This window comes from Theobroma cacao, chromosome 7 (assembly GCF_053813885.1).
Source record: "Theobroma cacao isolate CCN51 chromosome 7, ASM5381388v1, whole genome shotgun sequence".
NCBI lineage: Eukaryota > Viridiplantae > Streptophyta > Magnoliopsida > Malvales > Malvaceae > Theobroma > Theobroma cacao.
The window spans coordinates 2,627,364-2,646,931 of record NC_142645.1 but is presented as its reverse complement, the minus strand read 5'-3'; the positions used below and the strand labels follow the sequence as shown (position 1 = coordinate 2,646,931).

General features: G+C 33.4%; 3 protein-coding genes across 3 annotated transcripts; 1 reads left to right on the top strand and 2 right to left on the bottom strand.

Annotated features, from left to right (window-relative positions):
• The first annotated feature begins 2,996 nt into the window (after window positions 1-2,996).
• On the top strand, window positions 2,997-6,448 carry LOC18593604 (homeobox-leucine zipper protein PROTODERMAL FACTOR 2-like). The gene is made up of 8 exons (XM_007020915.3): window positions 2,997-3,083; window positions 3,486-4,043; window positions 4,150-4,251; window positions 4,909-5,109; window positions 5,204-5,375; window positions 5,476-5,753; window positions 5,875-5,970; window positions 6,077-6,448. Exons 1-8 carry the CDS (start codon window positions 2,997-2,999, stop codon window positions 6,446-6,448), a joined length of 1,866 nt encoding a protein of 621 aa, XP_007020977.3.
• Window positions 6,449-7,540: 1,092 nt separating this feature from the next.
• Window positions 7,541-14,219, bottom strand: LOC18593603 (AP-5 complex subunit zeta-1). Its single transcript, XM_018124463.2, has 15 exons — window positions 13,898-14,219; window positions 13,209-13,300; window positions 12,470-12,566; window positions 11,746-11,789; window positions 11,316-11,404; window positions 10,945-11,036; window positions 10,710-10,856; window positions 10,098-10,245; window positions 9,881-9,957; window positions 9,500-9,571; window positions 9,249-9,296; window positions 9,034-9,161; window positions 8,785-8,944; window positions 8,461-8,671; window positions 7,541-7,896 (listed from the first exon to the last, which is right to left on the bottom strand). The coding sequence occupies exons 1-15, from the start codon at window positions 14,153-14,155 to the stop codon at window positions 7,847-7,849; spliced, it is 1,713 nt and encodes a 570-aa protein (XP_017979952.2). The 5' UTR covers window positions 14,156-14,219; the 3' UTR covers window positions 7,541-7,846.
• A 1,110-nt stretch (window positions 14,220-15,329) lies between these two features.
• On the bottom strand, window positions 15,330-16,727 carry LOC108662707 (aspartic proteinase nepenthesin-1-like). Its single transcript, XM_088808242.1, has one exon. It carries the CDS (start codon window positions 16,725-16,727, stop codon window positions 15,330-15,332), a length of 1,398 nt encoding a protein of 465 aa, XP_088664368.1.
• Window positions 16,728-19,568: the final 2,841 nt, after the last annotated feature.

Genomic DNA, 19,568 nt, shown 5'->3' with positions numbered 1-19,568 from the left:
CCAAAAATTTAAGTAATACTATAAAATTGTAAAAGAAGTAAAGAACCCTTTGATTAATAGAGCTATTTTTGGTTCATCAAGAAATAAAAGGATCACAAAAAATGAAAGTGTAAGTTTGTGAATTTTCCTTATCTTTTCTAATGATTTATGTAGAAAATCATTTTATATGTAAATTTGTAAATTTTAAGTATCAATTGGTAAATTGGTAAGATTTATGAGAGATAAAGATCGGGGTTAGACTTGAATAAACTTCGTAAGATTTTTCATTAAAAATTTTAAGTATCAATTGGTAAATTGATAAGATTTACGAGAAACAAAGATCGTGACAAGACTTGAAAAAATTTTGTATGTTTTTTCATTAAAAATTTTAAACACCAATTGGTAAATTGGTAAGTATTATGGAAGACAACAATCAGAGCAAGATTTAAGCAAACTTCGTAAGATTTTTCATTAAAAATGATTAAATAATAATTAAAATTAAAACAAATTCAAACCAATAAATTATGAATCTTATCACATATAAATCAAGAATTAGATAAGTATTTTTAAAATTAATCAAGACAAAATTTTCACATTATTTATGAATTAATCAAATTTATGTATTAATGCCATTTTTAATTAGCTATTTACATATTAATGATATTTTCATTTAACAATTTTTTATTTATTTCATTCAAATTAAAAACCTTACCCTAATTGAAAGAACGAGAACCATAAATACAAAGATAAGGAAAGCCTCCAGAAACTCCATTTCTAGAGCTACAAGTCTATATATATATATAGCCTGCTTAGCCTTTTTTCTACAAGCTAGCTAAGCCACTGGTTGTCAGAATAATTTTGTACCCAACATCAATTATTTTCTCATCATGTCATTCTCCTCCTACCTATGATAACAAGTCTATCTACATAGACAATAAATCTATATTTTGATTTGATATAATAAATTATTGATTGAACAAATTGTTACCAGATAGCATATTAACAATTAATTGTACTAACTATCTTTTTTCTGTGTTTAGCTTTATACCATCAATCCGAAATTAAAAAAAAAAATTTTGGAGGTCGATCAACACTACGATGGCCAAAGAATTAATTTCTTGAGATTGAATTGCCTTCGGAAATGTAATACCATAACAAATATGACTTTAAACTGCATAATTTACAAGTGTATTCTTTCATGAGATTGGATTGACTTCGGTACTATAAACACTATAATAAATTTGACTTAAAACTGTATATTTCACAAATGTATTATTAAATATGATTTTAGTAACATTTTTGTATACTTTTTACAACACTTTTATAAATTTGATTACCTATGTTATTTAAATTTTTAACAATATATAAAGATTGTATATACTAGCACCGATCACATTTTTTATATATTGCTATTAAATATGAAAAAATTATAATTAAAAATTTAAATAATTATACTTTTTAATATTTCATTACATAAAAAATATATATTATTTTAAAAAATTGTAATTAAATTCTAAATTTGTTGTAGCCAAAGGAACAAAACCTAGATAAGTTGGGGAATCTGCCAAATCTTTCATCAGGCTGATTGACTAAATTCCTGCCGACATTTTGGTAGAGGGAAGGGAAAGGCTTGTGCTCAAAATTGTAACCACAAATAATTCTATAAGATAATAAAATATCAATACATATATATATATATATGTATGTATGTACATTTTAATGCTCTAAAGAAACTGTAAAAAAAAATAAGATATGATAATGAAGAAAGTGAATGATTACATTTATAACGAGAATCAAAATATTTACGAAGAAATTTATTTTCTTCGGAAAAATACATAGTGAGATATTGATATTTTATTCAGTTTAATTTTTCTTACGTAATGCTTGCATGATTCTTCGAGAAAAAAATTCTCGTCAAATCTTAATTCAATTTTAAGTTTTTTGTTTTAATGATGAGGATCCAAAAACTTGAACTTAGAAAAGCAATTAATATGTAAAACAAATAAAAAGGAATGTAATAGGCAAAAAAAGAATAGTAATAATTAGGGTTAGGGTAATGGCACGAAAAAAACATGATTGAATAAATGAAAACATCCTCACCAACCCCACAAGCCAAAAAAAAAAGTCCACCTGAGGCACGCAATGCCATGAATGAACTGGCCTAATAAAGGCTTAATCAATCAAATTGCAAAGAATTGCCACATCATACTGCCATATACTGCCACATTAACAAAGAACCTGAAGCAATTAAACCTTTTCAACCTGGCACCACACAGCTTTCTACGTGCCTATCAGATGCTCTTTCCCAACACTGACGCCAACTTTCTCAATTTGCCATTTCCATCTAAAACCCCAAAAAGCAATATAAATTATGGTTATATTGTAGTCATGAGACAACTTGAGTGTGATACTCTAGAGCAAAAAGACAGAGATCTGTTCATCTGTTTGTCTTAGTGTATGGTTTTCATTTTTTTTTTCAATTTTTCAGTTTGATTTTCAAAGTCATGTATGGGTAGATGCATGAAACAAATAGATTTAATTTTTGTTTTCTTATCTATATCCATGTTCATTTTTCTTTCATTTGCATTTTTTTACTTGTTTTTCATGATTTTTTGTGTTCATTTTGATTGATATAGGTTAAGAAGAGAAGAAAGGAATTGGAGAAAAATTTGTAGTCTTTTGATATGGGTTTTAGTTCTTAGATAAATTTTTAAAAAGAGTTTAAAATTAATGTTGCAGATGGATAGTGTGGGGGTGACATAGAGCAAATGGGAGTGATAGTATCTAAGAGGATAAACCTTGATTATATTGAGAGTAGAGTTGGACATCTATGATTTTCTCTGTTTGTTTTTATATATATATATATATATATATATATATATATATATATATATATATATATATATATATGTATGTATGTATATATGAAATGTGTTGTTTTTAGTTCTTATTTTACTAATGAATTATGATGCTAGAGTTTGATTCTATGTGTTTTCTCGTTTTGATAAGTAAGTTCTATGGGGGACATGCCACCAGTTCGTAGGGATGGAATAGGTGTTGGTGAACAGCCGCTAGGGTTAGATCCTCCTAGAAGGAGCCCACCGGTAAATTCTCATATTGTTTACTATTCCATACTCTTTCTTTGATCTTGTCTTTGAAATATATATTTAGATTTGATTAAATTTGATGAGCAAATGAATCTAACATATCTTCATGTACTAATCATTTTGTAAAGAACTTGATCCAAGTTTTACAAATGAAATAGAACCAAAGAAGCCCTAGATTTTGAAGTCCATTTCATGATGATGAACAAGATAAATATGTGAGGAAAGAGGCTACTTCTCTCTAATTATCTTGATCTTCTTTTCGTGTTTCCATGGTTCTAATCATTCCTAAACAATATCCATGAAACTGAGGCTTATGTTTATAAGAATTAAGACTATTTTTCTTTTCTAATTATCTTTGATCTGTGTTTGTATTAAATTTTTTTTTTGTCTCAAATTCAGGGGGGTCATAAACGACGAAGAGATCATGAAGGTGTTGGTTTCCTCTTAGGGACTAATCCTCAACATCCACAAAACAACTCACTAGGTCCCCAATCACCAGGTTCAAGACCGTCAGGTTCAGAATCGGCTGGTTCAGGATCATCCACAAATGTTCCAATGTATAAAATGCATCGAGCAAGCGATATTCTTATGGCATTCTCAATCTGTTCTGATACTAAAAAGAATGAGATCATTGAACAAGCTAAGGAAGCCTTGGAAGAGCTAAAGAAAATGGCATCGATGGGTGAACCTCTATGGCAGCGCAGAGATAATATGGAGATTTTGGATGGGATTCAATACCTAAAACAACTTAGAAGGTATGATCTCACAGCGGATATGATTGTTAAAATGGTTGAAAGGGGTGAACCTCAACGTTCGCCAAACCCTGGTGGCAATCAAGACATGCCAACATTTCCCCTTGCAACGTTTGAATTCAATCCATTGTATATTGAAGGTTCCCGAGAGACTGGATTAGTTGATATGAAACCTGTCAGCATTGTTGAATTACTCATGGATTCGGTAGGTTTTTCCTTTTTTTTTATTCACTTAATTTTCTAAGTTTAATTTATGAATTAGTTCTTAATGAAATATCTTCACTTGTATGTTTTTCTTGTTCTATGATCAGCGGCAATGGTTGGCAGCATTTCCCAGTATTGTCTCCAGAGCAACACTGATAGGAGTAATATTACGTGGTGTTAATGGGAGCTATGACGGGAGGGTTCAAGTGGTAAACCTAAAAATCATCTATATTTTATCTCTTTCATTTGAAATGCAATAATGAACTCGTCACTTGATTTATTAACGTATTAATATCAGTAATATTGCATGCATGAAACTCTTCGTAATAGACGAATATATATTTAAAACATTCTGAGTTCTATAAATAATATATATATATATATAAATATTCAATTGTTTTACCAATTTTTCTTTAATAGATCAATTCTATTACTTCATCTATGACAAAAAAAAAAGATATGCATTGTTTGCGTAATAGAATTGATCTACGAAAAAAAAGATATGTAAAACAAAGATATCTTACCCTCCTCACACCTCGAATAACATTGTTTACGTAAAGCCCGATATTTCTTTGTTAATTACGAGGTGTGAGGAGGGTAAGATAGCACAATCTTACCCTTAATAGAGAGATTAATTGCTTCTGCAACTAAAACATGTGACTTCCAAATCATGATTTCTCATTTTGATTTGTCATTGATTTCAAAACTAATTCGTAACTCCTCTATGCATATATCATTGAATTCAATTAGTTTTAGTTATTGTAAGTTCTCTGAATTGCCATTTTTCATTCAAATTCTACAAAAAGTCATAGTTTCGGAAGAATAGTATCCATACTGATGATGCTCTTCCAATTTCTTTTTCCTAGATGGCAGCAGAGTTTCACCACTCCTCACCACTAATTCCTAGTCGACAGAGTTATTTCGCAAGGTATTGTAAGCAGATAGCTCGCGGAACATGGGGAGTTGTTGATGTCTCCTTGGAAAACTTATTCCCTAGTACACATGTACAGTTCCGAAGAAGTCCGTCAGGATGTATAATCGAAGAAATGCCAAATGAAAGCTCGAAGGTAACCCTTATTTGTCAAAATTTTAACATGTTTGGGCAACTTCACTTGCTTCTTATCTCAACATTATGTTTTGTTGTTTGTTTTTCTTCATCAGGTTACATGGGTGGAACATGTGCAAGTTGATAATGGATCAGTCCACCCCATTTTTCGTTCCTTTGTTGAGTCAGGTTTTGCCTTTAGTGCCAAGCGATGGATTGCAATGATGAATAGACATTGTCAATGGCTAGCCACTTCAATGGCCGGAACTAGTCCAACAAGTGCTAGCGGTAAAATTTTTTCCCATTTCTGATTGCATACCGAAGCTAATACATCTGTGTGGTTATATAATTAATTTGGGTGGCTAATTGATGTAACTTGTTTGCACAGTGTTCGTACCACAAGTTGGGAGGGAGAGCCTGTTGAAGCTGAGTGAGAGGATGACTAGAACTTTCTTCAAGAATGTTAGTTCTTGTTCAGACAATTTCTGGTCGCGCGCACCTAGAGCTATGACTCATGACCAAGATATTAGGTACAGATTGGGAAATATTGTCAATGCTTCTGGAAAGCCTCCTACTGGCACAATCATCTTCACAACTACACTTCGTCTCCCAGTACCACCAAAGATACTCTTTGATTTTCTTCGTGATGAGCGCTCAAGAGACCAGGCATGCAAAAGTTTTGTATACTCTTTGCTTCTCCCCATTCCAAACAATAGGAGAACTTTTCATTTACTAACTTCGAAGGTAGAAATGTTGATTTTCAATTCTTATGGTTTAAATAATGCAGTGGGATCATATTTCATTTGGTCGATCCGTCCGAGAACTTATTCATGTCCAAAATGGTGAAAACCATGAAAATCGTGTTTCTGTTGTGCAAGTAAATGTGAGTTTTCCTGATCCATTCCCATTTTCTTGCATGCCTTTAATTATTGATCTAATTTCGCTGTTTTTCTCCATGCACTAACTAGACTTATTACTTCATTTTGCAGTCTTCTCCAACCAAAATTCACATGGTGTTCCTACAAGAAAGTTTCTCAGACGAAACTGGCAAATATGTGGTATATGCACCCATGGATATCTTCGGCATGTCCATGATCTTGAATGGTGGAAACCCCAATTTTGCAGCGATTATGGCATCAGGGTTTACCATTCTCCCTGATCTGCCACCACCGTGGCAAGCACAGGAAACTCAGGGAAGTATCCTAAATTTAGTTTTTCACCGTGGTGACAGGTCATTCATCGACGACAAGATACCTGTGAATACATTTGGAGTCATGGATGACATTGTGTCAAAAACTATTAATGCCATCAAGAAAGCTCTCATGCCTGATGGATCTGGAAACCAATCTGCCAGACAGTGATCGATACCAAGTTTAAAACCTGACATACAGCTGTTACCATGGTATGTTTCCAGCAGATGCAGAAGTTCATGCATTGTCGATCTCAAGATGTAATGTTGCAGCTTTTGTTAGCTCACATAGGAATTGCTTCCTTCACAGAAAGGAATGAACAAATCCGAATGCGTTGCACCTCTGGGATTTCGTTGTTCTGTATCAATGTATCTTTCTATGTTGTTCAGATTGTCAAATATACATGTAACTGAGGTGTTTGGAACTTTAAGGTTGTGTTACTAGGTTTGCCTCCTGTAAGAAGGGAACTTCATACATTTAAAAAAAAAAAAAACATTTATTGTATAAAAACCTTGGCAGTAAGCAATACTGTATTTGTGGCTATATTTTCTTCTTCTTTTATCTACTGTGGCTCTATTTTTTTCATTATGTGTTTTTTTTTTTTTTTGCTAAGCCTATTTTTTCATTATGTGGCATTTTGTTTGAAAGTTCCGAGATGAAAATTTGAGCAAATATCCGTTCTCGAAACCAATACATTTTACTTGGAAAAACAATCTTTGGGAGAAGAAAAGCCAAGTAGAATTAAAAAAGCTCGGTTAGAAACTCATGTTCAATTGTTATGTTATTTTTAACGTTTTAAAAAAAAATTAAATATTTTAATCTCATATCAAGTAAGAGATTTTGAAAAGTTTATAAACGTAAACATTACATAATGATCAAGTAAGCTTTTTTGAGGCCGAGAGTAATAGTCTCGTATGATTGTTGCATATTCATTGAGTTTTTTTTTTTTAAATTGAGAATAATAGTCCTGTAACAAAGTAGTATTAAAACAAACTCAACCTAAACCGGACTCACGCCAAACTCCTTTAGAGAGTAAGCAAGCAAGGTAGTCGATGGTGCCTAGGCCTTGTTGGATCAGGAGAGAGAGTGCTTCAATCTCACATTGACCTAAAAGGCTTAAAACATGAACATCGCAAACTGTATCAAATTAATTTTTCAGAGAGTTAATGACCTGTGACACAAGAGACTCTCCAATGTGTTAAATTATCTTTATTTCTTGCTTTTAATAATTAGATATGGTACAAAAAATATGATTTATTGGGCTATTCATCAACATATAATTCTTTTATTTATATGTTTAAAATGTTTGTACATTTCCCATAAAAAAACTGTTTGTACATTCACTCATTCAGAAGCTCAAGGTATACAAAGCAATCAACTAGGAAGAAGATCGAATAGATCATTTACGTTCTATGATACCAGTATTTCATTCGGGTCTAATGCACTCTAATGTGAGAACAAAAAGATTCATAATCACAAGAAAAAAGAATGATAAAGCTCTAAACTGGAAACTCCAATAAAATTAGGAACTCCAGGGATGCCCTTTCTATAGGATAAAGTTGGTTGCTATCATCTTCTGGGAAGAATATCTGAAAACGAAAAATCATGGAAGGGCGGACCTGCATCCGAAACAATGAATTTAATGGCATATTTACGATTAAGAAATCCACACTTGTAAATGCAAGAGGTAATCGGCTTTCTAGAATTTGCCACGCATGGTTTGAGAATCATTAAATGTGGTAACTCCTGCAAAGGATATGTTTCCAAAGGGGGCAGACAGTAAATCCTTTTTCTAGTTTCAGAATACAAGCTCAAAAACAGGAGTTCATCTCTACCTATGCTATCAAAAACAGAGAATCAGGGATTGGTGGGGTTATGGGCTAGGAGTAGTTTATTGATATTGGGTTGAGATCTCCACCATTATTCTTTTGTGTATTACTTTTCAATACCCTTGTTATCGTTGCTCACAATTGTGGGTTCCAATTATTAAACATGAACCCCACAGATGTGAACAGCGATGATAAAAATAATTTGAAAATAAATGGACAAAAGAGTAATGGATGAGAGCTGAACCCTATGGATTTCATCTCTTCAAAAACAGAAAATACAGTATGCTATATTTTTTTTCGCAGGAGTGGAAAATAAATACGGGATGGGGTGAGGGGAAGTGGCAGGTCTCTTACCTTCCTGTTCACCAAGAATGTAAAATGGAACATGTGCAATCATTTTTGTGCCTCCTTCATTCCAGTTGACAGTGCCTGGATAATGCATTTGTCCATGTGAAGGTCGGGAAGGCCCCAAGACAGACAAACAAATAGCAGGCTCATTCATTAATCCCAAATAATCACGAGCTCGCCTCCAAACCCTTGAATCTGATATTCGAGATCCAGCGACCTGGACATTGACAATAGAAGATTGTAAAACAACATGCCTAAGTTGTAGAATTCATTTCTTTCTTTACAAACATTTTGACCAAAATAAATGTTAAAAAGTTGAAGTCAGACAACCTTGCCCAAGGCTACACGTGCCCTTGGCAATAGTTCACGGTGATATGTAGCAAGCTTCGAAATAGCTGTGATAACAAAACACAGAAGCCTTGATTGTGATGACTTTCTGAAGTTCCTATTGTCAGAACTAACAGCAGACTCCTGCCTCAGGCCTAGCCGACTTCCAAAACCAAGATAAAAGTCAGCATTTCATAACCAGCACTACCAATTTTATAAAAAGACAGAAAAAGGGAGCTATCAAAATGTTACCTAGATGAAAGATTTTCATACAAAAGTAGCTCTAGACTTTCAAAAAGTTCCCTAGCTGCATCTTTGTGAGATCCACCACCCCCGCCGTGCTCTCCAACAGCCCAACACAATTGTAATGCCAGTTCTGTCTATATAAAGAAAAACATATAAAGTTAGATCCTCAACTTAAAATATGGCACCTATTTGCCGAAATAAAGAAGATGTAATAGTCTGACCTTTTCTGGGCTGTCATATGCTTCCCCGAGTCTGTCAATTATAGGCTTCTGTAGGAGTTAAATTGGACCAAAACTTTATTAAATAAGAAATTTGCCCAAAATAAAATTCCATCGTAATTATCAAAAAGGACACACGTCTGGCAATCCTTCAAGACATCAATATCACTAACAATTAAAGAAGATCATCAATATATATTGGGAAATATCTGATGCATAATAAAATACATAAACAAAATTTGTATATCAAATACCTTCAAGAGTGCAATAAAATCTGGAGAAAGCTGAAATGCAGCAAGCATGAATTCTAGGAGCCTTCTGCGAAGCTGCAAAAGTATAACTTGTCAAAAATACAAGCTGTTCCAACCGGAGCATCTAAATAGTTGTAGCCTATCATGGAAACTTACAAGCTAAAAATTTGAATTCATACAAAAAATAGAATGACACTAACTTTTTTTCTTTATCTAACATATACATATTGGAATTGACCCAAATAAATAATGTCATTCATTGACATTGTTAGGCAGGATGTAGAGGGATATTACACCCTCTTTAGATAATATCAAAACCACTATACATTGGTCAAACAAGAAAATCAATAAAACAACTTTGATTGTTTAAATGCGTATACACACCTCATACATATAGTTTTTGTCAGGAAATAACGCAGAATTTCTTGTCATCAGAATGGGAATTAATGCACAGATTAATGCTGCAAAAGAGTGGCAAGACACATAATAACAATGAGCTAAGCGACACATCATTCACTCTTTAAAACATTCTCTAGATAACAAGTTATATATACAATAAAAAAAAAAAGATAATCAAACAAATTCCAAATGACAAACATACAATTATTTGCATCACGCAAAGCTATAGTAAAATACAGATCAAGTAGCCGAGGTGCCATATTGAGTATCTGCTTCAATCTATCAGACTGAGGGCTATTGATTGCAGCCTGTAGCACTGCAGCAACCCCAGGAGAAGTCCAGTGGCGTTCCTGAAACAATCAATGACCCTATCTACTTATTTCAAATATCCAGAAAAAGGAAATCCGGTAATCTAATAATACACTAAGATTAAATTAGGCATAGACGCAATATGTCGCTTGAAAATAGATAACAGTCCAACCTCGAATATTTTGGTAATACCCAAAAAATGATGGTCTTATTGGAAGAGTGAGGAAACATTACAATCACTAAGCTAGCCATAATTTAGAAGAGACGTAATGTGCTGCTTTTACTTGCAGATAAAAGTTAAATATAGTTGATAGGGAGCAAGAGAACAATTTAAAAATAAAAATAAAACTAGAAGTCTACAGGAGCATATAGATACAAATTCTTAAGACAGAAAATATCCTGTAATTGAAACACAATTACATTGTCCTCCGGTGATACAAGGTTTATATGTGCATTTGTCTAATTATAAAATGCAGTTTGAGAAATAAAAAAAATAAAACCGTACAGCAAGGCCATCATTTTCATCCTTGAGAAGTTCAAGAAATAGAGGATCAGCCACATCTATCGTACTGCTATCCTCAGACTCAGAGTCTCCCCCTCCATCCCCAATGGTAGAACCAGTATAAGCCTCATCCATGAGCGCAAGTAGCATCTGTGTCATATAGAGAGAGTGTTGTTATTTGCAATACATAACGAGTTTGACTTAGAAAATACATAATTTATAGAGTCACAAATATAACCTCAGGAGCCGTACTCTTCTGGATTGAAGCTATACTGCTTCCTATTAGTGACCCTGAGCTTCGTTCCACCTTTTCCAATGCCACAACCAAGACTAATGTAGATAAACAAATGAATGTTAGGCGTGCAATTATTTTTTGAAGAAGTAAGAAAAATCATTTAACACACTACTCAAGGCACATAGAACAAGAAAAAAGAAGGCAAAAGATTATCAGATCAACCACCCATCAATTTTGTTTTTGTAAATAAAGTTTTAAAATGAAAAATGAGGCTTTTAAAAAAAAGAAATGCAAAATGAGGTAAAAAGGTGTGTGAAAAAGAGAGCAGAAAACAGGACAATGTAGTCAGCAGAGAAGCCAGAATACAAACTCACTTGGCAAGTCCACTAAAGATGGAAATAATGGGAGAAATGACCCAGGTGAGACCAATCCTGGAAAAACCTTGAGAAACGGCTTTTCTAACCTGCAAAGCAGACACATGATGATTAGTGGATCATATCTACTTCAATAGCTCTTGAAAACAAATCATTTGTGATGCACTCTATGTTTAACTGTTTACTTTGTAAACCAAATAACAGGGATATAATAACTCCCACTAAATTTTTATCTCATTTATTATTATTTATATTAATTAAAAGAATCAATTTAGCCTCTTTATTATGACAAATAATTCTTCAAAAAGTGGAGACAAGACCATAAAAAAAAAGGGAAGGTTGTTTCCAGTCAAGCAACAGACCATATCACCAAACACTCAAAAAATAAGGCCTTTGAAATAGAAATAAAACATTAGATTGGTGAACTTACTTTTCTCCGTGCCATGCAATCAGCTTCAGAAGCAAAGGGAAAAACTACAAAGACATCAGGAATGTTAACAAGAGATGGACATGAATAAATACTTGAGCTAATCTTTGGTCTACCTTTCAATTTGAAAGCTTTAATTTCAAAAGTAAGAAAGATATATAGTTGGGCAAAGGGAAGATGAGATATAACGAGTAAAATCATAAAGGGGAATTAATAGCTGATAACCATGGATTCTTCGAATTTCAGAACTTAATTAATAGCTGATAACCATGGATTCTTCGAATTTCAGAACTTACTTTCTAAAGCAAATCCAGCACGATAACTGAAAAAAAAAAAAAAAGTTTCCACACAACATGCACGTTTAAATATTTAACTTGATTTTTTATGAGCAACATGAATGTCTTAACTGTTTGAAATAAATCAAAGTATACAGGGGATATTCATTAAGTACCACAGACCTCAGATTGGCTTACAGGTCAAAATTACATATCTACGTGTATTTCTATTCTTTAGGTTCTGCAACTTTTATCGTGGAACACATAAGACCAACAAATAGGTTATAATAGGATACATATGTAAAGTCAGAACATGATAATAACACTATTTTATAAACTCAAACAACATTCTCTGAAATGCAATGTATATTGTTCAGATATTCAGCATCTTCAACACCATAAAAGCATCATGTTACATAACCTGTTCTGGATCATAAATCATAGTATCATACCTGTGGCAATAAGTTGGGGAAAGAACTAAGAAGTTTGTTCTTGTTTACATTTAGAAAATCAAGAGTAGCCTCTGCAACAACAGGATCTGCAAACTCACTGTAATCAACATTAGAATAAGATAGGTAGAGGTGGCAAAAGGGCAGGTTCAGACCATTTTGAGTTGGTGTGTTCTGGATTCGGATCATTTCAGATTTAGGCCCTTCCTAGTTCCAAGATTGGCCTCAGGTTCAGGTTGTTTCAGATTCATGTCTTTGATTTTTTTAGTCAATTCAGATTCGGTTGGGTTTGAGTTCAGGTTCATTTTGCCACCTCCAAAGATAAGGGTGCACTAAGCACGAAATGTAAAAGAAAAACAGAAAGCTGATGTGATAATGCATACTAATAAAAGTCAATACACAAGATAAAGCGAATGCTAGAAGAAAGGATCCAAGTAAATTAGCACTTTGCTAAACAGGTTAACTATTGATCTATCAACAGGCTTATGCTTAAATTCGTAAAATTAATACCTGACATAAATCATTATGCTTCACTCTTATCCCCTCAAGTTCACTTTTTATGTTTTTTGAAAAAAGAAGTCCTTCCAGAGTAACAAAACAAATCAAAGAGATATAGTAGCTGGAAAACCTATCTTTTGTTTTATGCGAAAAGCAAGAAAAAACAATATGCAAAGCTCATGATCTAAAGTTTTATCCACATAACCATCACAAAAAGTACTAATAAGACACTCTATATCATTACCGGCTCAAACATGAACGGAAAAATGTCCTCAGACTGGGATCAGCATCGTGCAGAACCACCTCTCCAAAATCAAGGAAAAATTGAAGAATGACCTGATTGGTAAAATAAAAAAGATATAAAAAATACTGTTAAACTACAATTCTATGGCACAAAAACACTTTAACTACGGCCATCTAATCAAAGAAGTAATATCTGAATTTTGAGTCACACCATATTGAACCAGCCTTTACAAAAAGCAAAACTTTTAGGGTCTGCTTGGTTGTCTCTTTAGCTACTTGTTTCTTTTGCTTACAGAGAAAGTGCTTTTCAAGAATAAAACATTAAAATTGTAACTTTCTTCAAACAAAATTTATGACTTTACCTTCCTATGGAGCATTATCTTCAGAAAAGGTATTGCATTTCAACTTTTTCTCATTTGCACTCAATTACACATTTTTCTTTGTACCATTTACCTCTACTTCTAGGGGAAAAACAACAATCAAAAGAGAAATTTTTACATACACACAAGCTATAAACTAAGGCACTAACAAATCAAAACTCAACACGCAATAATATATCGTCCAAAAAGAAAGAAAACTAAAGAATTAATCACACATTCAATAACGTTTGATCAAAATTCCACACCAAACATTCAAGTAATTCAAAAAATTTTCAACAATTCAATTAAAAAATAGGAAGGAAATTCGAACCAGCAAGAGAATGCCGTTTGAAGAGCGAGATTGAGAGAGGGAAGCAATGGATCGTTGGAAGAGCTTGTTGATATGAGGGTAAACCCTAGCGACCAAATCCTCGGAGGATTTCTCTTCTTGTCTACAGAAATCGCAGAGTTTCTTCACGGCGTGAAGGAGAGAAGGATCGGACGCTGGATCATTGGCGAAGTTCGAGTCTCTGGCGCTGTTCGATACGGTCCGGAGATAGAAATCCCAATCTCGTGCTCGATCGCTCATTTTCCTTTCCTTTCTTCTCTTGCTTCGAAGGAAAATTCCCGCTATGGCTCCTCTCTGGAAGACGATGGCGAGGAGCACTACAAAACGGTCCGTACTAGGTTCTTTGAATTACTAAATGACCCCCTTATTTTCAATTTTTCTGTTTTGTTTCTAAGAAATTGAGCTGTTAATTTTGGGAAGATTGAGTATGCAAAATTAAAATAAATATATTTTTAATTAAGAGTTTATTTATTTTGAAGAAGAATTAAATGTTTCTTTCAAATGGTAAAGCAATGTTAATGTCTGATAATTTATTGTTAATAATTTTACAAATATATTTTTAACAGCTTTAATCATATTTTCGTTAAGTACAAAAATCGAAACAATAAATATAATAAGTTTATTGAAATTTTGTGTACTTATTTGAATCAAATAAAATTTCATATACTTATTTGGCCTTTTAGTAATCTCGATTTACTTTAGTAATTTCATGTTATAGAAATATTAGATATTAAGTTTCTAAATTTTCAAATATTTATTAAGATTTTTAGTACCCTTTGTCTCCTAAGATCGTAACTTAAAAAATGTATAATTATTTCATAAAACTCATTTTCTTTCTCAATAATCCTCTATATGTACTTTCATATACTTATTTAGTGTTTATATTGATCATGATTAGGGATGTTAATTAGTACGGACCCGTTATTTTTTAGTTCCCCTAACCTAAACTTATTAAATTATAAAATACTCAAACCTTATAATTACTCGAATAAAATTTAAAAATATTATCTGAATTCATACCCTAATATATTAAAACTAACCGTTAAATACCTAAACCCATTAAATACCCATTTAGGATCAAAGACAAAAACAAATAATATATATATCTTTAATTAAGCGGGAAAAATATATATAATTCATTTTCATATAATATCAAAAGATGGATTTTGAAGGGATGGCAATGGTTACCATTTAATTGGGTACTTGTGGATCCAACCCGATTGTATAGGGTTCAAGTACTCGACATTCAACGATTATATAAGATTCAAGTACTCGACATTACGAATAAAGACGGATTCAGATAGTAATATTTTACCATTTGTCTTCAGTTCGGATAGAATAAGGATATCTTACAAAATTTTGATACTTGAAGAAGAAGAATTCAATTACAAAACATTTTTTTTTAACGATTAAATCATTGAAGAACATCATTGATACATTGTTCATCAGCAAATTGAAGTCCACCAATCCCTTTATCATAGATGATGCGCTTATTCTGTTGATGCCATGCTCCTATCACAGTTCCAAGCCTTCCCCTTACAATTGCTACGCAGAAGAACCCATTCACAGGGTCGAAGAAATGCCCAAGTTGCCCATCTACGGTGTAGTCAGCTCCATTAAGATGAAATGTTATTGCTGCGAAATCATGGTAATTTGCTGGAGTTTCGTAGCACAGGTCGAATCCTCTGGGACCATTTGTTCTTTGAAGTTTTCGTGACCCGTAATAAGCTTCATAGACTGCTAGCACTGCTTCATAAGCATTGACCCCTAAAGTGTTGGAATCAATTTTAGAGATTAGAGCTCCCGAGTCTATAAAGCAACCGCCTGAGCCATCCTGCCTGATCCTGAACGTGTCAGGTTGAAATCCTAGACGATGGTTTGCGACGCTTATATCCAACAATTTCAGGTAGAACACATACAAGGATCCTGGTGGTGCGTATCCAAACAATGCTGTATTAACCTGTCCTGGAGGCAGCCGCGGAATGTCCTCTCCGAACCTTAGGATGATCGGATGAGGCACTGCATCGAGAAAAGGGACCAAACAATATGAGAACCGATTGTGAATCAAGGGAGAAAACTGGCTCAACATTGAATCCGGAGACAGGTTTAATCCGAAGATTCCTGAAATATCACTATTCTTAAACGAGAAATCGGTATTATCACCCGAGCAACCAAAGATGACATTGCTGAAAGTTTTTGTGTTATGGTTATCGATGAAGAAGTGGAATGATTCCAAGGATGCAACACCCCTGGTAGAGGCTCCACCACCATATTCAACATCATAGACACATTCTCCATTTACACAATCGTAGAGTCTATAATCACCATCGCAGAGGGGATGGTCGCAAGGAAGTGTGCCATAACTCGCGGAGACTCTAGGATCATAAATTTGAAGATTTTGGGGAAAACAGTTTTTGCAAGGTTGACACTGTGTCCAGATTAGGCCTCCTCCAGTGTCCATCAACAACTTCACAGGGTGTTTTTGGCTCCCTATTGTCAACCATACTGAATAGAAGTGACTATCTCGGAATATTGGTATATTGATATTACTAGGAACCACCCTTGCATTTGGACGCGAAACCAAATCCAAATAATTGACTCTTGCCTTGGTAATTGTAATCAATTTTTCGATTCTTTCAGCCTTACTGAGGTTTCCAATAAGGTATAGAGGAGACTCTGGGGAATCATCTATGACAGCCCTTAGACTTAGGCCAGCAGGATTTGAAGTTGCAAATGCAAAATGGTGTTGGAATAGTGTTACTAAGAGGCAAAGGAACAATTTGGCATTGAGAAAATGAAGGGTTGCAGACATTTTTTGAGCTGAAAAGTGAGCCTATAATTCAATGGTGCTAGTAGTTCCTTATATATAGATAACATTGTTAAGCAATTTTTTGGCCCAAATTTGTAACACGTTCTAGAAATTGAATGTTCTTCTACCTTTGGTAAGCTTGTATATCTGTTTTCCTCATTACTGCCTCTGGTTTCATTAATTGTCTCTTTGTCAAAAAGGAAGGATGATTCATCATGTATTGATGAAACAATGAATTAATGTCCTCCAAATAGGCAACAAATGTTGCAGGTTTTCTAATGGAGCAAGCTGTTGCCATATGGAATGATCAAACCTCCAAATTCACAAAGATACAACATAATAATTTGGCAACTGAATATAATTCCTTTCAATAATTTTAGCTAAAAGAGAAAATCCCAATGTACAACTAGCTAGTTTGGTCATAATAAAATTCCTTCTTCAATTTTTTAAAAATATTTATTTTAATTATATATTTTTGCCAGTAGGAGATATGACGGAAACTGTATAAGTCCTCGTGGTTTAAGTCAATACAATACAATAAGTTATACTTTGCAGTTTCAAAGACACTCAAAGCCAAAAACCAAAGTAAACTCAACAATTTATTCTCTTCTTTGGTCTTTCAAATTCTTCTTGTTAAATGTTAAAGAACTATCTATGCATATCCAAGGTACCCCCACTTTGTTAATTTTTCTTCTCTCCTTTGCTTTCTTTCACTGCTTAATATTACAGGGGTGCGGGTGTGTAACACCTCATAATCTCGTATAGTAGTCAAGCAAATTTATTTGTGTGAAGTGATTGAACAAGCAATGGAAGACACAAAAGAGTGGGGGGCCAGCCATTTAAAAGAGGAAAGAAAGAATTGAATAAGGAAAAGAAGAAACAAAGATGAAAAGAGAGAAGATAAGAATGGATGGGTGCATGTGACTTATTAAGAGTCAAAGTAATAATAAAATAATAAAAAATAAGAGTCATGTCCATTCTTTTCTCCCTTCCACGTGAAAATCATTCTTTCTTCTTCCTTCTTAACAGCAGCAAATGGAGAGAAATAAAAAGGGGGAGAAGGTCGGCTAAAAAACGAGAGAAACAGAGAAAGAAAGGAGGAAGAAAAAAGAGAGAAAGAGTGAGCTAGGAAAGAGAGATTTGTGCTACTACTTAGAGAAGTCAAAAAAGGAGATTTTTGCTACAAATTTTAAGGGAAAAAAAAGCTAAGTTGCTGCTGGATTTTGAGGAAAGAAAAAGAGAAAGAGTTGGGTTGTGGTGGTTGACGGAAAAAGAGAGAGAGCTTGGTTTTTGGTGACAAAATGACTGAATAAAAAGAGAAAAAATTTGAGTTCTTTGGACTGATCTGGAGCTGACCAACGGTGGAAGTGGAGAGGAGGCTTCAAGCCGCTAGTAGTGAAGGTTGAGAGCTGCCGGCGGTGAGAGAAAAAGAGGAAGAAAGTGCAGCCGATTGGTGCATGAAAGGAGGGAGAAGAAAGGAAGAGAAAAACGAGTAGAAGAGAGAGGAAGAAACGGGAAAGAAAGGTAAGAAAATAATAAAAATATATATAATAATGATGTTAGAATAAAAAATAGATATATTAATTAAGTGCGTTTTAATATTTAGGAGAAATAAATAAATTGTGCACTGTGGTGAAAGGTTGAAGGAAATAACGAACTACTGGTAAGAAAGAATAGCTCGATACGTCTTTGAATTAATAGTGACGTAACATTTCGCTATTTTGATATGAGTAGGGGGTGTTAATTTTAAAATTTTCGTAAATATATATATCTATATGTATAATTTATTTTAAATACGAAAATTATGGATAGTATGTGCTGGTAGCAATTTTAAGAAATTGTGATTACAAATTATGTTTAGAAATCGATTTGAATATATATATGTATAAAGTATATGTAAAGTGTTTAGAAAAACAGGAAACAAGTCTTTTATACTGTTTTACATCAAAATTTGTGCCTTATATTTGTGCAGTGTGCATTCATGGTTATATTGTTTATTCACCATGCGAATTATTATTTTGAAATTCATGCATAAATATATTTTGAGAAAATGATAGATTTTATCAATTCTTATGTTGAATACTTTGAAAATAATTTTAATTCAATATTTCAAATGATTGACTTGAATAAGGTTATTGATCTGTTTTATAGTAAAGTTTTTATCTACCTTGGTTGATTTACCAATGGAAGTGTTTACAATGCATAAGAAATCCTCGGTTTTTCCATATAAGGCACAACTCCCGTTCGAAATAAATTGTTTTTGTAATCCTGTATTTTTATATTCAACTGATCTGCTATTGCTTGTTTCCCATCTACACCCTACTCACGGAGCCGATGATCACTGAGTCTGTGAGACTCACACCCCTCTTTTCCCTTTTTTGCAGACAAGAATCGACTTAACGAGTAATCATCAGTGCGTTCGGCTCACCGTAAATAGGTAAAGGCATCTCATGGCCTTTTATTCTGAGTCGCTCCACTATTAGAGATTGAGTTGTAGTACTTTGATTTTACTATGTAAGCAAATATTAGTTTTGATAAAAACATAAATTTTAGATTCTTGAACTCAATGTTTTTAATTGTGATATTATGACTTAAAGTCAAAATTTAATGGCTATGCTTCTTGTGAAATTTTAAGTTATAAAAATATATATATATATATATATATATATATATATATATATATATATGGTTCAAATATTAGTACGGATTAGTAAAGATGTACAATGAGTTATGGAAAAAAAATTTTTTTAAGCTTGTTCGAGACTTGGCGGGATCTCTCGGAGGTCTCGGATACCGGTAGCGACTGAGGAGGGGTTGTTACAGGGTGGGGGCTTTAGGGAGGTG

What these genes read in the sequence shown, in the direction of transcription:
- LOC108662707 (XM_088808242.1), bottom strand. Translation starts at nt 16,727, where the DNA reads ATGTCTGCAACCCTTCATTTTCTCAATGCCAAATTGTTCCTTTGCCTC.
- LOC18593603 (XM_018124463.2), bottom strand. Translation starts at nt 14,155, where the DNA reads ATGAGCGATCGAGCACGAGATTGGGATTTCTATCTCCGGACCGTATCG. An exon ending in AGAAGAGTACGGCTCCTGAG is followed by an intron (nt 10,857 to 10,944) that starts GTTATATTTGTG and finishes TATATGACACAG; the next exon opens with ATGCTACTTGCGCTCATGGA. An exon ending in CACGTGTAGCCTTGGGCAAG is followed by an intron (nt 8,672 to 8,784) that starts GTTGTCTGACTT and finishes GTCAATGTCCAG; the next exon opens with GTCGCTGGATCTCGAATATC.
- LOC18593604 (XM_007020915.3), top strand. Translation starts at nt 2,997, where the DNA reads ATGGGGGACATGCCACCAGTTCGTAGGGATGGAATAGGTGTTGGTGAA. An exon ending in ATGACGGGAGGGTTCAAGTG is followed by an intron (nt 4,252 to 4,908) that starts GTAAACCTAAAA and finishes TCTTTTTCCTAG; the next exon opens with ATGGCAGCAGAGTTTCACCA. An exon ending in ATGAGCGCTCAAGAGACCAG is followed by an intron (nt 5,754 to 5,874) that starts GCATGCAAAAGT and finishes TAAATAATGCAG; the next exon opens with TGGGATCATATTTCATTTGG.